The sequence below is a fragment of the Pyrgilauda ruficollis genome, unplaced genomic scaffold (assembly GCF_017590135.1).
Source record: "Pyrgilauda ruficollis isolate IOZ18807 unplaced genomic scaffold, ASM1759013v1 scaffold97, whole genome shotgun sequence".
In the NCBI taxonomy this organism is placed as follows: domain Eukaryota; kingdom Metazoa; phylum Chordata; class Aves; order Passeriformes; family Passeridae; genus Pyrgilauda; species Pyrgilauda ruficollis.
In genome coordinates this window covers 2,104,456-2,117,426 of record NW_024531821.1, presented here as the reverse complement: position 1 = coordinate 2,117,426, position 12,971 = coordinate 2,104,456, and the positions used below count along the sequence as shown (strand labels likewise).

General features: G+C 58.3%; 1 protein-coding gene across 8 annotated transcripts in view; it reads right to left on the bottom strand.

Moving 5' to 3' along the window:
- Nucleotides 1-12,936, bottom strand: part of ABLIM3 (actin binding LIM protein family member 3) — a 45,633-nt gene extending 32,697 nt beyond the window's left edge. For all 8 annotated transcript variants that reach the window (XR_005957038.1, XM_041489936.1, XM_041489938.1 and 5 more), the window contains exon 1: nucleotides 12,598-12,936. Coding sequence is in view for 7 of the 8 variants with exons in the window: in XM_041489936.1 (XP_041345870.1) it covers nucleotides 12,598-12,610 (13 nt within the window). In the remaining variant the exon portion in view is untranslated. The remainder of the gene's footprint in view (nucleotides 1-12,597) is intronic.
- Nucleotides 12,937-12,971: the final 35 nt, after the last annotated feature.

Genomic DNA, 12,971 nt, shown 5'->3' with positions numbered 1-12,971 from the left:
CTTGCTGTGAGAACAAGAACGGGCACCCAGAGAGCTGGAGGAGGTCACAGGTACATGGAAACCTGGCAGGAATGGGAGAAAAACAGAGAAAACAGCCAGAAAAGGGACTGGTGAAGCTGCTCAGCCATTTTAGCACAGAGGAGATAAAAGGAACCACTGAGGTGAGTGGCACAGGTGCCAAGGAGCTGCTGGAGCAGGGCACGGGCACCCAGGAAGCTGCTGCAGTGGGAGAGGAGTCTCCACAAGTAAAACCACACCTCTGCACCAGTGTGACACTCCCAAGGGAGCTCCACACCCCCCAGCCCCATCCTGAGCCTCAGCTGGGGGATGTGGGGCTGCCCAGCAAGAGGTGCCAACGGGGCAGGGCCACACCTGGCCAGGGATGGCAGGGACGTGGCAGGACAGGCACACCTCGAATAGTGAACCCTCCATGGCACACGAGGGGCTTGGCACAGATGGGATTCACAGAATTCACAGAATCACACACAATCACAGAATCACACACAGTCACAGAATGACCTGGTTGGAAGAGGCCTTCAAGATTAGGAACCCAGCCCCAACAGCTCAACTAAACCCTATCACCCAGAGCCACATCCAGGCTTTGTTAAACACACCCAGGGATGGTGACTGCACCACCTCCCTGGGCAGCCATTCCAGAACTTTATCACCCTTTCTGTGAAAAACCTTTTTCCTGATATCCAACCTGTATTTCCCTTGTTGCCGCTGGAGGCTGTGTCTCTGCTTCTGTCAGTGCTGCCTGGAGAAAGAGCCCAGCCCCAGCTGAGCACAGGCACCTTTCAGGAGCTGTGCAGAGTGATGAGGGCACCCCTGAGTCTCCTTTTCTCCAGGCTGAGCACCCCCAGCTCTCTCCTCCTTCCCACACTCATGCTCCCTTTGGCTCCTCTGTTCAGCATCCTGACTCCCAGGGCAGGGGGAGCTCTGGGCAGGCAGACAGGGCTGGATCCTTCTGGAAGCCTTTGGTGCCTTTCATCGGGGCTGGGGAAACAACAGCCTTCCACTGGCGGGCTGCAGGCGAGGGGCCAAGCCCTGGCACGGCTCCTGCTGCTCGTGGGCACAGACTGAGTCCTGCTGATGCCTTCAGAGGCTCCCTGGAGTGGAGGCTGGACTGGTAAAGGAATAAAGCAGGGATTTATTAAAAGCCCTTCACAGGACACACCTCGGGCAGTGCAGGAGCCCAGCCGTGGCTCCACCCCAGGTGGACTCCTGGCCACGAGTTCTCACTCTTTGATCAGTTTTGGTCCATTCCATACTGGGGTTCAGTGTCCAATTCCAGCTCCAGCTGATGCAGTCCCACCCTCCCAGATTGCTCTCCTCCATTCCCTGTTGGTGGCACTTTTTGGGCTGAAGCTGCAGCGGTGTCCTTGGTTCTGGGCTGGAAAAGGATTGTTCTGTGTGCCTGAGCTGTGACCAGAGCTGCTGACACTTGATGTGGAGTTCAGAGTTCTGTACCAGGGCAGTGCAGAGTCTGGGAAATATCAAAGCTCAAACTGAAGGCATCACTCCCTCCTGGCAGGGTGGGCTTAGCCCTCTCCATCCCACCTCTCCACGTGGAAATAAATCCATCTGTGGACAGGAAAGCACCAGAGTCCCTCTGAAGCCGAGCCAGGGCTGGCGTTGCCCTGCGAGCTGCGGGCACAGGAACTGGAGCATTCCTCGTTAACAAACCCATCCATGCAGCTCCGCTCACCCGCGCCGAGGGCACGGCTGCCTTCCCCGCTGAGATGTCCCTCCCAAGCCGAAGCGACAGTCTGTCCCCAAGAGCCTCTGGATGCCACTTCACCCAGCTCCTCATTAGCGACAATTAACGGGCAATCAATGGGCCCGGCAGAGCTGGCACTTTCCGGGAACAAGTCCCCTTTCAGCGGGGGGGAAAATGAGCCTGGGCTTTGTTGTGCTTTTGGTTAAATGAGCCAAAATCTGCCTGCCAGGGAACAGAACTGTGTCCCAAACTGGAGCCTCGCTGCCACCTGAGCAGCCAAGCAGGCAGAGAGGGCTGGGGCTGCTGCAGTGTCCCCTCCTGGCCACCTGCAGAAAGGACCTTAAACCAACCTTCCCTCTGGACACCCACGGGATGCTCCCAGCCCAGGGAAGGCAAGGTGGGAGCAGGAAGCAGGGGTAGAATCATGGAATGGTTTGGGATGGAAAGGACCTTAAAACTCATCTCATTCCACTCCTGCCATGGCAGGGACACCTTCCACTGTCCCAGGTGTCACCAAGTCCCATCCAGCCTGGCCTTGGGCACTTCCAGGGATCCAGGGGCAGCCACAGCTGCTCTGGGCACCCTGTGCCAGGGCCTGCCCACCCTCACAGGAAAGAATTTCATCCCAATATCTCACCTAACCTCACTCCCTGGCAGTGTGAAGCCATGCCCTGTACCCTGCTGCTCCATCCCCTGGAAATTCTCTCTCTCCACATCTCTTGCAGGCTCCCTCCAGGCACTGGAAAGCCACAACTGGGTGAGCACAGAGCTTCTCTCCTCCAGGCTGGACAATCCCAGGTGTCCCAGGCTTTCCAGGAGCCCAGAGCAGGATGCAGCCCTCCAGGTGGGGAGGGGGATGGACACTCTCCAGCCAGGATGGTGCTGCTGGCTCAGAGCCACCCCCAGGGACCAGGCAGGATCTCCCCAGCTTCATTCTTCCCTGGAGCTGGGCACTGCTAACCCTCCACAGCCTCTGCTTCCCTGGGTTCCTGTCTAGCTGAGGGAGGAAAAAAAAAAAAAAAAGATAAAAAGAGGCAAGAAAGCAAGAGGGAGATGGCCTGGATGTGACAGGCTGGCGGGTGTGACACAGGAGCCTTGTTAGCAGCATTTTTTTCCCTGCAGTTGGAGCAGGGGCAAAGCCAAGGAGAGTTTCCCAGCTGCCTGCACCAAACCAAGGCTCCTGCACAGGGGCAGAGCTGGGTGGGCAGTGGCAGCCCAGGGGTTCAGCTGATGGCTCCTGCCACATCCCCAGGATGGGAAACTCTTGTCATCCCTCCAGCCATGCTTCATGCAGCTCAAGGAGAGCATCTGACCACGCTGTGCCTGCCAGGGCTGAGTTTGGGGGGTTTCACACCCCAAAGAGAGCTCACAGTGCCTTGTGCCACCGGATATTGGGAGCACAGGTCCAGGCCAGCCTGGGGACAAGAGGGGATGTGGGGATCAGCAGTGGCCACAGCAGACTGCAGCAGCTCTCCAGGGCCTCCAGAGGAAGGATCAGGCAGATCTCTCAGCTGACTCAGAGCCCTTTGTGCCCAGTGGCTGTGCTGTACCAAGAGAAGCCAAAGCAATTAGCACTTCTTGGAGACACTCTGGAAAATCCTCCCCGAGTGCTGGGGAGAGCTGCCACAAGCTCAGCAAAGGGCCTGGAGCCACCTCCCCTCCAGGGAGACGCTGTGCTGGCAGTGCAGAGCAGGACTGTCCCCCTGGGGGGCTGTGTCCTCCTTACTGAGCCCCCTCCCAGTGCCACCACCCCAGGTCTCACCCTGGGCATTACAACCTGCCAGGAGCACAAAGCCAGGCAGCTCCCAGGTGGGAAAGGGCACTCAGGGAGATCCAGGAGCCACCCCATCCCTCAGCTGCAGCCTGCAGGGAAGGGACGAGTAGGGAGGAGCAGTTTGGGGATCCCACAGGAGCAGCAGCAGCTGGCCAAGGCGCGGATTATTTTTAACACTACTTGTAGAATGCAGCGAGAGCCTGCAGGAGCCAGGCCCGAGCTGCTGCTCACCCCAGCCCCGTCCCCAGCACGTGCAAGGCACAGATCTGCCAGGCAGGCTTTTTATAGGGTTTCCTGCTCCTGCTGGGCACGCAGCTCAGCGGCTCGGCAGGGCCACACTGTCCCCTCCCTCAGCAGCCACTCACATGCCGTGCACCAGAGTCTTTCCATTCCCCCTCGAGCTGTTTCCTCTTCTCTCCTTATTAGGGATCCACCTACCTATCCATCTTCTCATTCTCTCCCCCTCTGTGGCTATTTTTAAGATGCCATAAAAGCTTTCAACGTGGAGCATCCTCGGGGAGGCGAGGGATTTTATATGTAGCCCATCAGAAGGAGTCATCACCACATAACTCACCACACAGGCAGCGCCTTTCCTTCTTTTATTTTTTTTTTCAAAAGCAGGGAAGAACATCCACACTCAATCGCTCAGCCAGCTCATCCAGGCCATCCTTTTCCAGAGGGGAAGGATCAGACCCAGCCCACTCCTCTCCTGGTGGGACACCAGTGCAAGTTCTCTCCAGTGGCATCTGGGGGTGGATGGAGGGATGGTTCTGCTCCCTGATCAAAGGCTGCAAGCTGGGCTCATCAAGCTTTGTGCCTCAGCAGCTGCCACCAGCCAAAGGATGGCCTCCTTGCTGAGAGGGGGCTGAGCTCTGCCTGTGTGCCCACACTCCTGGAAGCTGCTCTTGGCTCGTGGGCAAAAGGTGGGGGAAATTCCAACCAAATTGCCTCCAAAGGCACAGCCTGGACAGACAGACAGACAGGACCAAGGTCTCCCTGCTCCCCAGGTACTGCATCAGCCCCACCAGCCCCTCTTTGCCCTCCTGAACCTGGTAATTCCCTGTGGGATAGCTGCCATGCCCTCCTGTCCCAAAGTCTAGCACAAACCCCAAAGGCACCCCACCCGTGCCACCTGCACCCTGGCACAGCCTGGCAAGAGCCAAAAGCAGGCTGGCACATCTGTGCCACGGGGGAAGGATGCCTGCACCTTGCTGGCCACGGTGCCAGCTGTCACTGCCAGCCAGGTGTGGGCACATTGACCCCAGTGCCAGCCAGATGTGGGCACACTGACCCCAGTGCCAGCCAGCTGTGGGTACAGTGCCAGCTGTCACTGCCAGCCAGGTGTGGGCACATTGACCCCAGTGCCAGCCAGATGTGGGCACACTGACCCCAGTGCCAGCCAGCTGTGGCCATGCTGGTCACGGTGCCAGCTGTCACTGCCAGGGAAGCTGAGGCTGGCCAGGAGCCCAGCAGCATCCCCGCAGTGCCCCGATGCCACGGCACCCTCCGTGCCACCCAGCCTGGCTGTGCCTGGCACGGAGCCAGCCGGTCCCCAGCAGCCCCGGGCCGGTCCCTCCCGCTCGGCCGGTGCCAGGCTGGCACGGTTGGTTATTTCTGAGAGCTGACAGCGAGCTCTCCTTCCCTCGCTCCACCTTCTCCATCCTCCGAGCAGCGCGGCTGGCGCGGGAGGTGCCGGCAGGGGATGGGGACGGACAGACGGACGGACGGACAGGGGGACAGCCGAGCTCCGGCAAAGCCTCCTGTCCATCCCAGCGGGGCTGCTGCCACAGGAGAGGAGCAGAGAGCCGGGCACAGCTGCCCAGCCCACAGCTGGCTGCGGATCGGTGCCACAGAAACGGGACCGCAGCACCCTGGAGGGGCTTGGGACCCCTGCCGACCCCAGCCCTCTTTGGGATTGGCTTCTAGAACCTTCCCATTGCTGCAGCCAGCAGCTGGCCACTCCCTGCTTCACATGGGGACCTGCTGCAGTCCTTGCTGCTGGTCCTGTGGTCACCAGGGCACCCTGGCTGGCACAGGGTCAGAGAGAGCCCTGCCCCAGCCCCAGGGGATCTCATTCCTTCTTTTAGGAAAAGCCCTCGAGGGTTTCATTCCCTCTTTTAGGAAAAGCCCTCGAGGGTTCCATTCCCTCTTTTAGGAAAAGCCCTCGAGGGTTTCATTCCTTCTTTTAGGAAAAGCCCTCGAGAATCTCATTCCTTCTTTTAGGAAAAGCCCTGAGGACGGAGTGCAGAGGGTTGGGGCAGGGCAGAGCAGCTGCCAGATCAGCCCTGGGTGAGGAACCCCCTTCCTTTGGCAGCTCTGGGCCCTGCAGGGGTTTCACACTCGGATTTGTTCCCTCCTGCTCCTCTAAAGCTTTGAGGTGTTTGTTCAGGGGGTGAAGCAAAGCCACCCGGGGCCATCCACCCTGCTGGGACCCTCTGTGCCTGCCCTGGGAGTCCAGGCTGGGAGCAGCTGGCACTGGGAGATCCCCACATGTCCCAGCAAGTGCCTCTGAGCCAGGCAGAGACCCACCCAGTCCCCAGGAGAATTCAAAAATAGCTCCCATTCTCCAGCAAGAGCAATCCCTGGAAGTGTCCAAGGCCAGGTTGGGCAGGGCTCGGAGCACCCTGCTCTGTGCAAGGTGTCCCTGCCATGGCAGGGGGTGCTACAAGAACCTGCAGGTCCCTTCCAGCCCTGGCCATCCTGAAAATCCAGGAAAAATCCAGGAAAAATCCAGGAAAAATCCAGGAAAAATCCAGGAAAAATCCAGGAAAAATCCAGGAAAAATCCAGGGCTGGCAGCACAGCACAGCTGGGGTGTTGGGAAGGACAGGCAAGGTGCAAGGTGCTTTCACAAGCGAGGTGTGGCTGAGGGGGGCTGCTCCACAGGGCCTGGCAGTGGATTTGGGAGCCCCCAGCAAGCCCTGCTCTACATTTGGCTTGTCTGATGCCACAGCCTGGCTGCACTTCTGGGAAACAGTCCCTGAGGACAGGTCAAACCCTGGAGCTCCAACTCAACCTGGGTTGAGGAAGGGATTTTGAGGCTGGCATTGGCTCCAGCAAAGCTTCTCCTGCCCCCCAGCTCTCCACATGTGCCACTTGTTGCCAAGAAAAACCAGAATCCAAGGGGATGGCTTCAAACCTCAGGCACCTGCTCCCCTCGTGCACTGCTGTGCTCCTCAGAGAAACCTTCCCACAAGGATTTCCCCAGGTCTGAGCCTTTTTCAAGGCTCAGGAAGAAGCTGATTCAAAATGGAAGTGGAGTAAAATGAAGTCCATGAAGAGAAAAACAAATGATCCTTGGGGTTCTGCAGACCTTGCCAGGCCAGCAAGGGTAACAAGAAAGGAAGGTCAGACAGGCTGGCTCAGGAAACCACAGCAGCAGCTCCTTTTTCTTTCTGCTCTCTGCCCCAGGCAGTGGAGAAATCTCATCAATTCCCAGGCCAGGGCTTATGGCTGATACTGATAAAGCATTCAGAAAACTCCACCTGAGCTGAAAAATGCACCCAGAAACTTAGGCCCATCAAATACCTGAGCCACCAGCAAATAAATGGAACCTGTGCAGCCGAGTTTGCTCCTGGGAGAGATCACTTTGGGACTGGTAAACCTCAGGCAGCCCTTTCCTGAGAGCCAGGAGTGCCCATGGGGCTGGGGGCAGTGCATTCCAGCTGCTCTGCTCCCCCAGGGATGCACTGAGCCCCCTGACCCCAGAGGTGCTGGGCACAGGAGCACTTGGCACAGCCACAATCCCTGCTCCAGTCCCCTGCCAGCCTTGCCCAAAACCAAAATCCCTGCTCCAGTCCCCTGTCAGCCTTGCCCACAGCCACAATCCCTGCTCCAGGCTTCCAGTCCCCTGCCAGCCTTGCCCAAAACCAAATCCCTGCTCCAGGCTCCTGCCAGCCTTGCCCACAGCCAAAATCCCTGCTCCAGTCCTCTGCCAGCCTTGCCCACAGCCACAATCCCTGCTCCAGGCTTCCAGTCCCCTGCCAGCCTTGCCCACAGCCACAATCCCTGCTCCAGTCCCCTGCCAGCCTTGCCCAAAACCAAAATCCCTGCTCCAGTCCCTGCCAGCCTTGCCCACAGCCAAAATCCCTGAGCCCGAGGCACCTGGTCCTCCCTCCACATTCCCTTCCATCCTGCAGAACTCTCCATCATTGCTCAGCCCAGTTCCTGCCATGACCACTCCACCCCCAGATGCTTTCTGGAGGTTCTGCAGCGCTCACAACTCAGGCACTGATGCATTTAAGAACTAAAAATACCAAAATACCGAATGAGGTGTTCCCAGCACTTCGTGATGGCCCCAGCACGACAGGACTGCAGGGTCTGGCAGGAACTGGGTGGGTTTTTCCTCCCTCCTTCCCAGCAAAGGCAGCAGCACATGGACTCCTGTCATCAGCCCAGCCTGCTGGCATCCCAAACGCTGTTCTCCTGCTAAAGCAGCAGCAGTTGATGATTAGAAAATGTGCTGTTTGTTCCAGAAGAGCACGCTAGGCCCTTGGAAGAATTCAGTTGCTTCCATTGACCTTACAGCACGCACTCCACGGGTCTGCAGGGCCACTTTCCATGGCTCCTGCTCTTCCAAGGGCCAGCTGCCAGGAAAGAGGGTTTGAAAGAGCCTGGATGAGAGGACAGAGCCCATCCACCAGCCCAGGGACAGAGCTGCTGCCCGGGATTGGAATTTTCTGGCAGCAAAGCAAATGCAATGGGTGATTGTCCCTCAGGCCGCCCAGGAGAACAGGGAATGATTTGTGTCTGGTTGTTTGTCACAGTCAGGGTACTGAGAGGACTAAAATGCAGGCAGGGAGTCTGGGAGTTCTCCTTGGTGCCCAAATTCTGGAAAACACCCTGCTCATGACATCAACAGGCTGATCCCTCCGGGTTCCCTGCATCTCTGACCGTAGGAAACCCTCCCTGCAGGACCCTCCCAGCTGATGCCCCGCAGGGTGGGGACACCTGGTGAATCACCTGGCCCAGGAGCAGAGCTGCAGCTCCCAGAGATGTGCAGCACCACGGGATTCCTCTTTAATTACACAGGGCCTTAATGGAGTTTGCTGGTAAACACCTTGTAACCACATGTGCCTGCAGATTACGGGGTAATTACGCTTAGAGGATCACGATCTAAGAGCAAGCATGATTTAGGGAAGACAAAAATAACCAAGCAAACATGCTGCATTCATCAGGATCTGTCAGGAAGCCTCCCATCCCAAATGCTTCGCTGTCCAGCCTTTCCTCTCTCAGAGCAGGGGCAGGAATTTGAGAGGTGCCAGGGATAGGGATGAAACTTTGCACTTGGCATACCAAACCTACTTTGGGAGCTCTCCATGCTCCAACAGGCTCCCAGCTGCTCCAAGGATGGGGAAAAATGGCTGAGCCCACCCTGAGCTGGCTTGCCATCAGATTCTGGCCCCGTTTTTGCCAGGTGCACGTTGGAGACAGGAGGGAGGCTGGAAGATGCCAGGAGTGTGAGCCAGCCCCTATCATCCCATGCACACATCCAGAGCTGGCCAGGGTTTCACCCCCAGGAGCTGGGGTGTCCTTGCTGGGACCCAGAACAAGCAGAGGCACCTTGCTGCTGCCAAAAGCAGAGCCCGGGCTGGCAGAGCCCCTGTGCCACCCCAGAGGAGCTGGGGATGATGTGTAAATCCCACGGGGTGACTCACAGCCAGCACTCCACGGACCTGCAGCACCCAGACCTGCTGGCTCCCTCCAGAGCAGCAGAAGGGATCCTTCCCACTCGTTTCAGAGGCTGAAATCCTCGGGGCAGTGGCAGCTTTAACCCTTTCAGCACAAACACAGCATCAGTCACATCAGACTCCCTGCCCAGATTCCCAGGGAGATGCTGGCTGCAGGCAGAGCAGATTCCAGGGGGTGATTTTAAGGGATGTTCTCTTGGCCAAAGGTTCATTCCACAAGCTCCAGCTCCTATGGAAATGCCAAGCAGCAGCACAGACCTGTTTGCTAAGGTAGGGATCCATTTGTAAGCAATTAGTGAGAGGCAGTGATAGCCTAACGAATGTAAACACCAGCACTGTGCCCTCCAAACCTTCACTGCACGCCTGCAATCCCAGGAGCAGAGGCCACCTTCCCACCCTCAGGGCCAGCTGAGCTGCTCTGCAGCCTCAGGACAGGAATTTACACCTGATCTCAAGTGGTTTTATCTCTTCACCCCAAATACACAATTTTCATCTGGCTTTGCCTTCATCACGGGACAGATGATGACACGGTGACACTCATATCCAGGCTGAAAAGCGACCCCCTGTCCCCTCAGCAAGGCTCCTGTGTGCTGTGCATGGAGCATCTCCAGAGATAATCCCAGCAAATCCTGCCCAGAGCTCCTGGAGGCCTCGCAGATTTGCTCAGCAGCGTGGCTCGGGGCCAGCCGTGGCCCACAGCCACAGGTTTCCTGCCTCACATCAGCTCCAGGCAGGGGAGAAGCGTGAACAAAATGCACCCAGCGAAATGGGAAGCAGTGGTGGGAATTCACAGATCAGATGGTGGCATTCTGTCCTCAGCTGTGCCTCTCCTTCCTTTGCCAGCCCCAAAATTTTAGGCCTGCAGGCACAGGCACACCTGGACATCATAAATTTGTGCACAATCTGGCTTCTTCAGCCCTTGTCCTGGGGGGGGAAAACAGCCAGAAAATGAAAGCAGCAGACCTGCCCGTGCTGGGAGGGCTGAGAAGCCTCTGGCAAGTGGCACCAAACTCCAGTGAGCCACTGGCCACCAGCAGAGGGGTGAAAAAGCCATGGTAGGTCAGTGCCAGGGGCATCACAGGGGGTGAAACAGAGATGGCACTGGCACAAAGCTGCCAGGATTTTGGTTTTTTTGCCTCGTGGATGAATTGGAGTGCTACAGGCTGGGGAGGGATGCCCAGAGCTGGGTGAGGCAGCTCTTGGCAGAATTCACAGCACTCCCAGAACATGCTGATGGCAGAGATGGCCCCTCAGCCTGGCCTGGCTCACAGAGCCATGCTGGAACACAAGTGAAGCAGCATTTGAGCATCCAAGCCCTGCTCAGAGCCCTCCAGCTGCTGGGAGAGCAACTGGGAGCCCAAGAGGGCAGAGCCAGCCCCAGAAGGGTTTGCACAGCCTGGGGTGGTCCCAAAGGCACCTGCAGTGACCCATAAATCACCAAGCCCCAGCACCCTGAGCCCCAGGGGATGTCACAGAGTTGCCAAGCCTTGACTAAAACACGTGGCTACTTAAAATGGGGTAATGGCAACTTAGGCAAAGAGTGCAAAGCCCCCCAAAGGGCTTGGCAAGAGCCCTGGCAGCTGCTGGCACTGCTGAGTGATGTGCCCAGGGGCACGGAGCCGGGTGGTGGCAGAAGGAGGAGCAGCTCCCAAGGACTCCTGGCTGTGCCCAGTGACCTCCCTGTGTGGCAGGGCAGAGCAGGGGGCAGGCAGCAGGGTTTGGATCCCTGGCACCTCCCTGGGCAGAGCAGGGGGCAGGCAGCAGGGTTTGGCACATCCCTGGGCAGAGCAGGGGGCAGGGCGGGGGGCAGGAGCACGTGGCACCTCCCTGGGCAGAGCAGGGGGCAGGCAGCAGGGCTTGGCACATCCCTGGGCAGAGCAGGGGGCAGGCAGCAGGGTTTGGCACATCCCTGGGCAGAGCAGGGGGCAGGCAGCAGTGCTTGGCACCTCTCTGGGCGTGGGAGGCCGCAGCTGAAGGAGTTTTGCAGCACCATCAGATAGCTGGAACACAGCAGTGCCATAAACAGCCCTTATCTCCAGCAGCAGCTATTAAGAGCTGGCAAGGAATCCCAAAAGGAACCAACAGGCATTTGTCAAAATTGGCTCAGAGGAAGCCCAGCAGTCCCACCTGACCACGGTGGCCACCGACCCCAGCAGGGCTCTGCAGCAGACCTGAGCTGCTCCCCCCGAGGAGCAGAGGGAGGACCCTTTGTTAGCAGGCATCCTGCAGGCTCGGAAAGGATCAGTCCCTATTGTTTCCTACCTAGGCAGCTCCAGCCCCGCTCCCCCGGGAGGGGGCTTGCTCCTGCCCCAGGTGTGGCTCGGGCACAGGGCACCTGGAAAGTTTCCTCTGCCTCTGACACAGCCCAACAGAGCTGGAATCACCTGTTCTGTTGCCTCGCAGCGTGCCAAGGCATTTTTCACGGTGTTTTGCTCGGGAACCACCCCAAGCCCTCGGATTGAGAAACCTCAGCACGCCAGTGCAATGGAGAAGTTGCTGCTCTGCTGTTTCGTGCCTGGGGGAGGGCTCCACTCCTCACACAGCTCCAGGACCCACGGGAGGGACAGGGGGGCTTCCCTGGACAGGTTAGCCCAGGAGGAAGCCCCTCAGGTGGCCATCAACATCGACTCCTTTACCAGGGACTTGCTGCTTTTAAAGCCAGGGATCAAAGCCGCGCCAGCGAGGTGGGCACAGCTGTCACACAGCACGTCAGGCAGGGAAAAGAAATTGATTGTGACTTGCTCAACCCTGATCAATCTTCCCAGACTTTCCAGCAAGGGCACAGAATCCAAAGTGAGCAGCCTGGTGCCAGTTCTCATCTTATGCAGCACATTTCCGAGCTCTGCTTCTTTAGAAATTCATCCACAGCGCATGAGTGCCTCCGTCCCTGTCTCACACGCACAATAGCAACACCCACATCCCCAGCTGCAGAAGGTTTGGGTTTTTTTGTTTTGTTTTTTTTTTTTTTTTTTTTTTTTTTTTTTAGGATTGCACCTGTGCTTTGCTCAGGTTTCTGGGTCTCTCCTCACCCTTCTCCTCCTCCCCTGCCGTCCATTTCTGCCCAGGCAGAGGCAGCAGCAAGTGAGGCTGTGCCTGTCAGAGCGCTCCTGGCTGCCTCTCACCATGTTGCGTATCGACATTTCAGTCGATGCTCTGCCCTCCAAAACCCCAGAAATCCAAGCCAAGAAAAGTACTCCGTGGAGATAAGCACCACGGCTCAGCCCACATCAAACACAGCCGAGCCAGAGCCTGTCAGAAAGCAGGCGAGCAAAAGGCAGGCAGGAAAATAACCCAAAATTCATCCCACTAGGCTTGTCAGCGCCGCTATGACATTTTCTTTCCAATTGCTCCCAGCCAGCTCGGTGCGGTATCAGCCCCATTCCCTCAGCCAAGGCGAGAGGACGCCGTACTCACTGCTAGTGCTCATCCTGCCGCTCCTTCCCCGTCCTTCTCACCCAACAAAGGGGCGAAGATGCTCTTTAAATCCGCTTCTCCTGCCGCTCCCCGGCCGCGGGAGGAGGCTGCCGCTCTCCTTCTCCCAGGAGAATATTCCCGTGCGATCCGCCGCCTAACGCATCCCACGGCGGCTGTCCCCAGGGCTGTCCCCGCGGCCGGAGGATGCCAAGGTCACGGCTGGCGGGGAGGGGGCCGGGACCGGCCCGGGGGAGGGTCCCGGCGGAGCGGCGGGGGCCGGCCGGAGCTCGGCCATGCACTGCGGAGCGCGGCCGCGGCCGCCCGCTTATAGCGGCTGGGAGCGGCGGCGGGGCCGCGCAGCACCGGGACCGCCC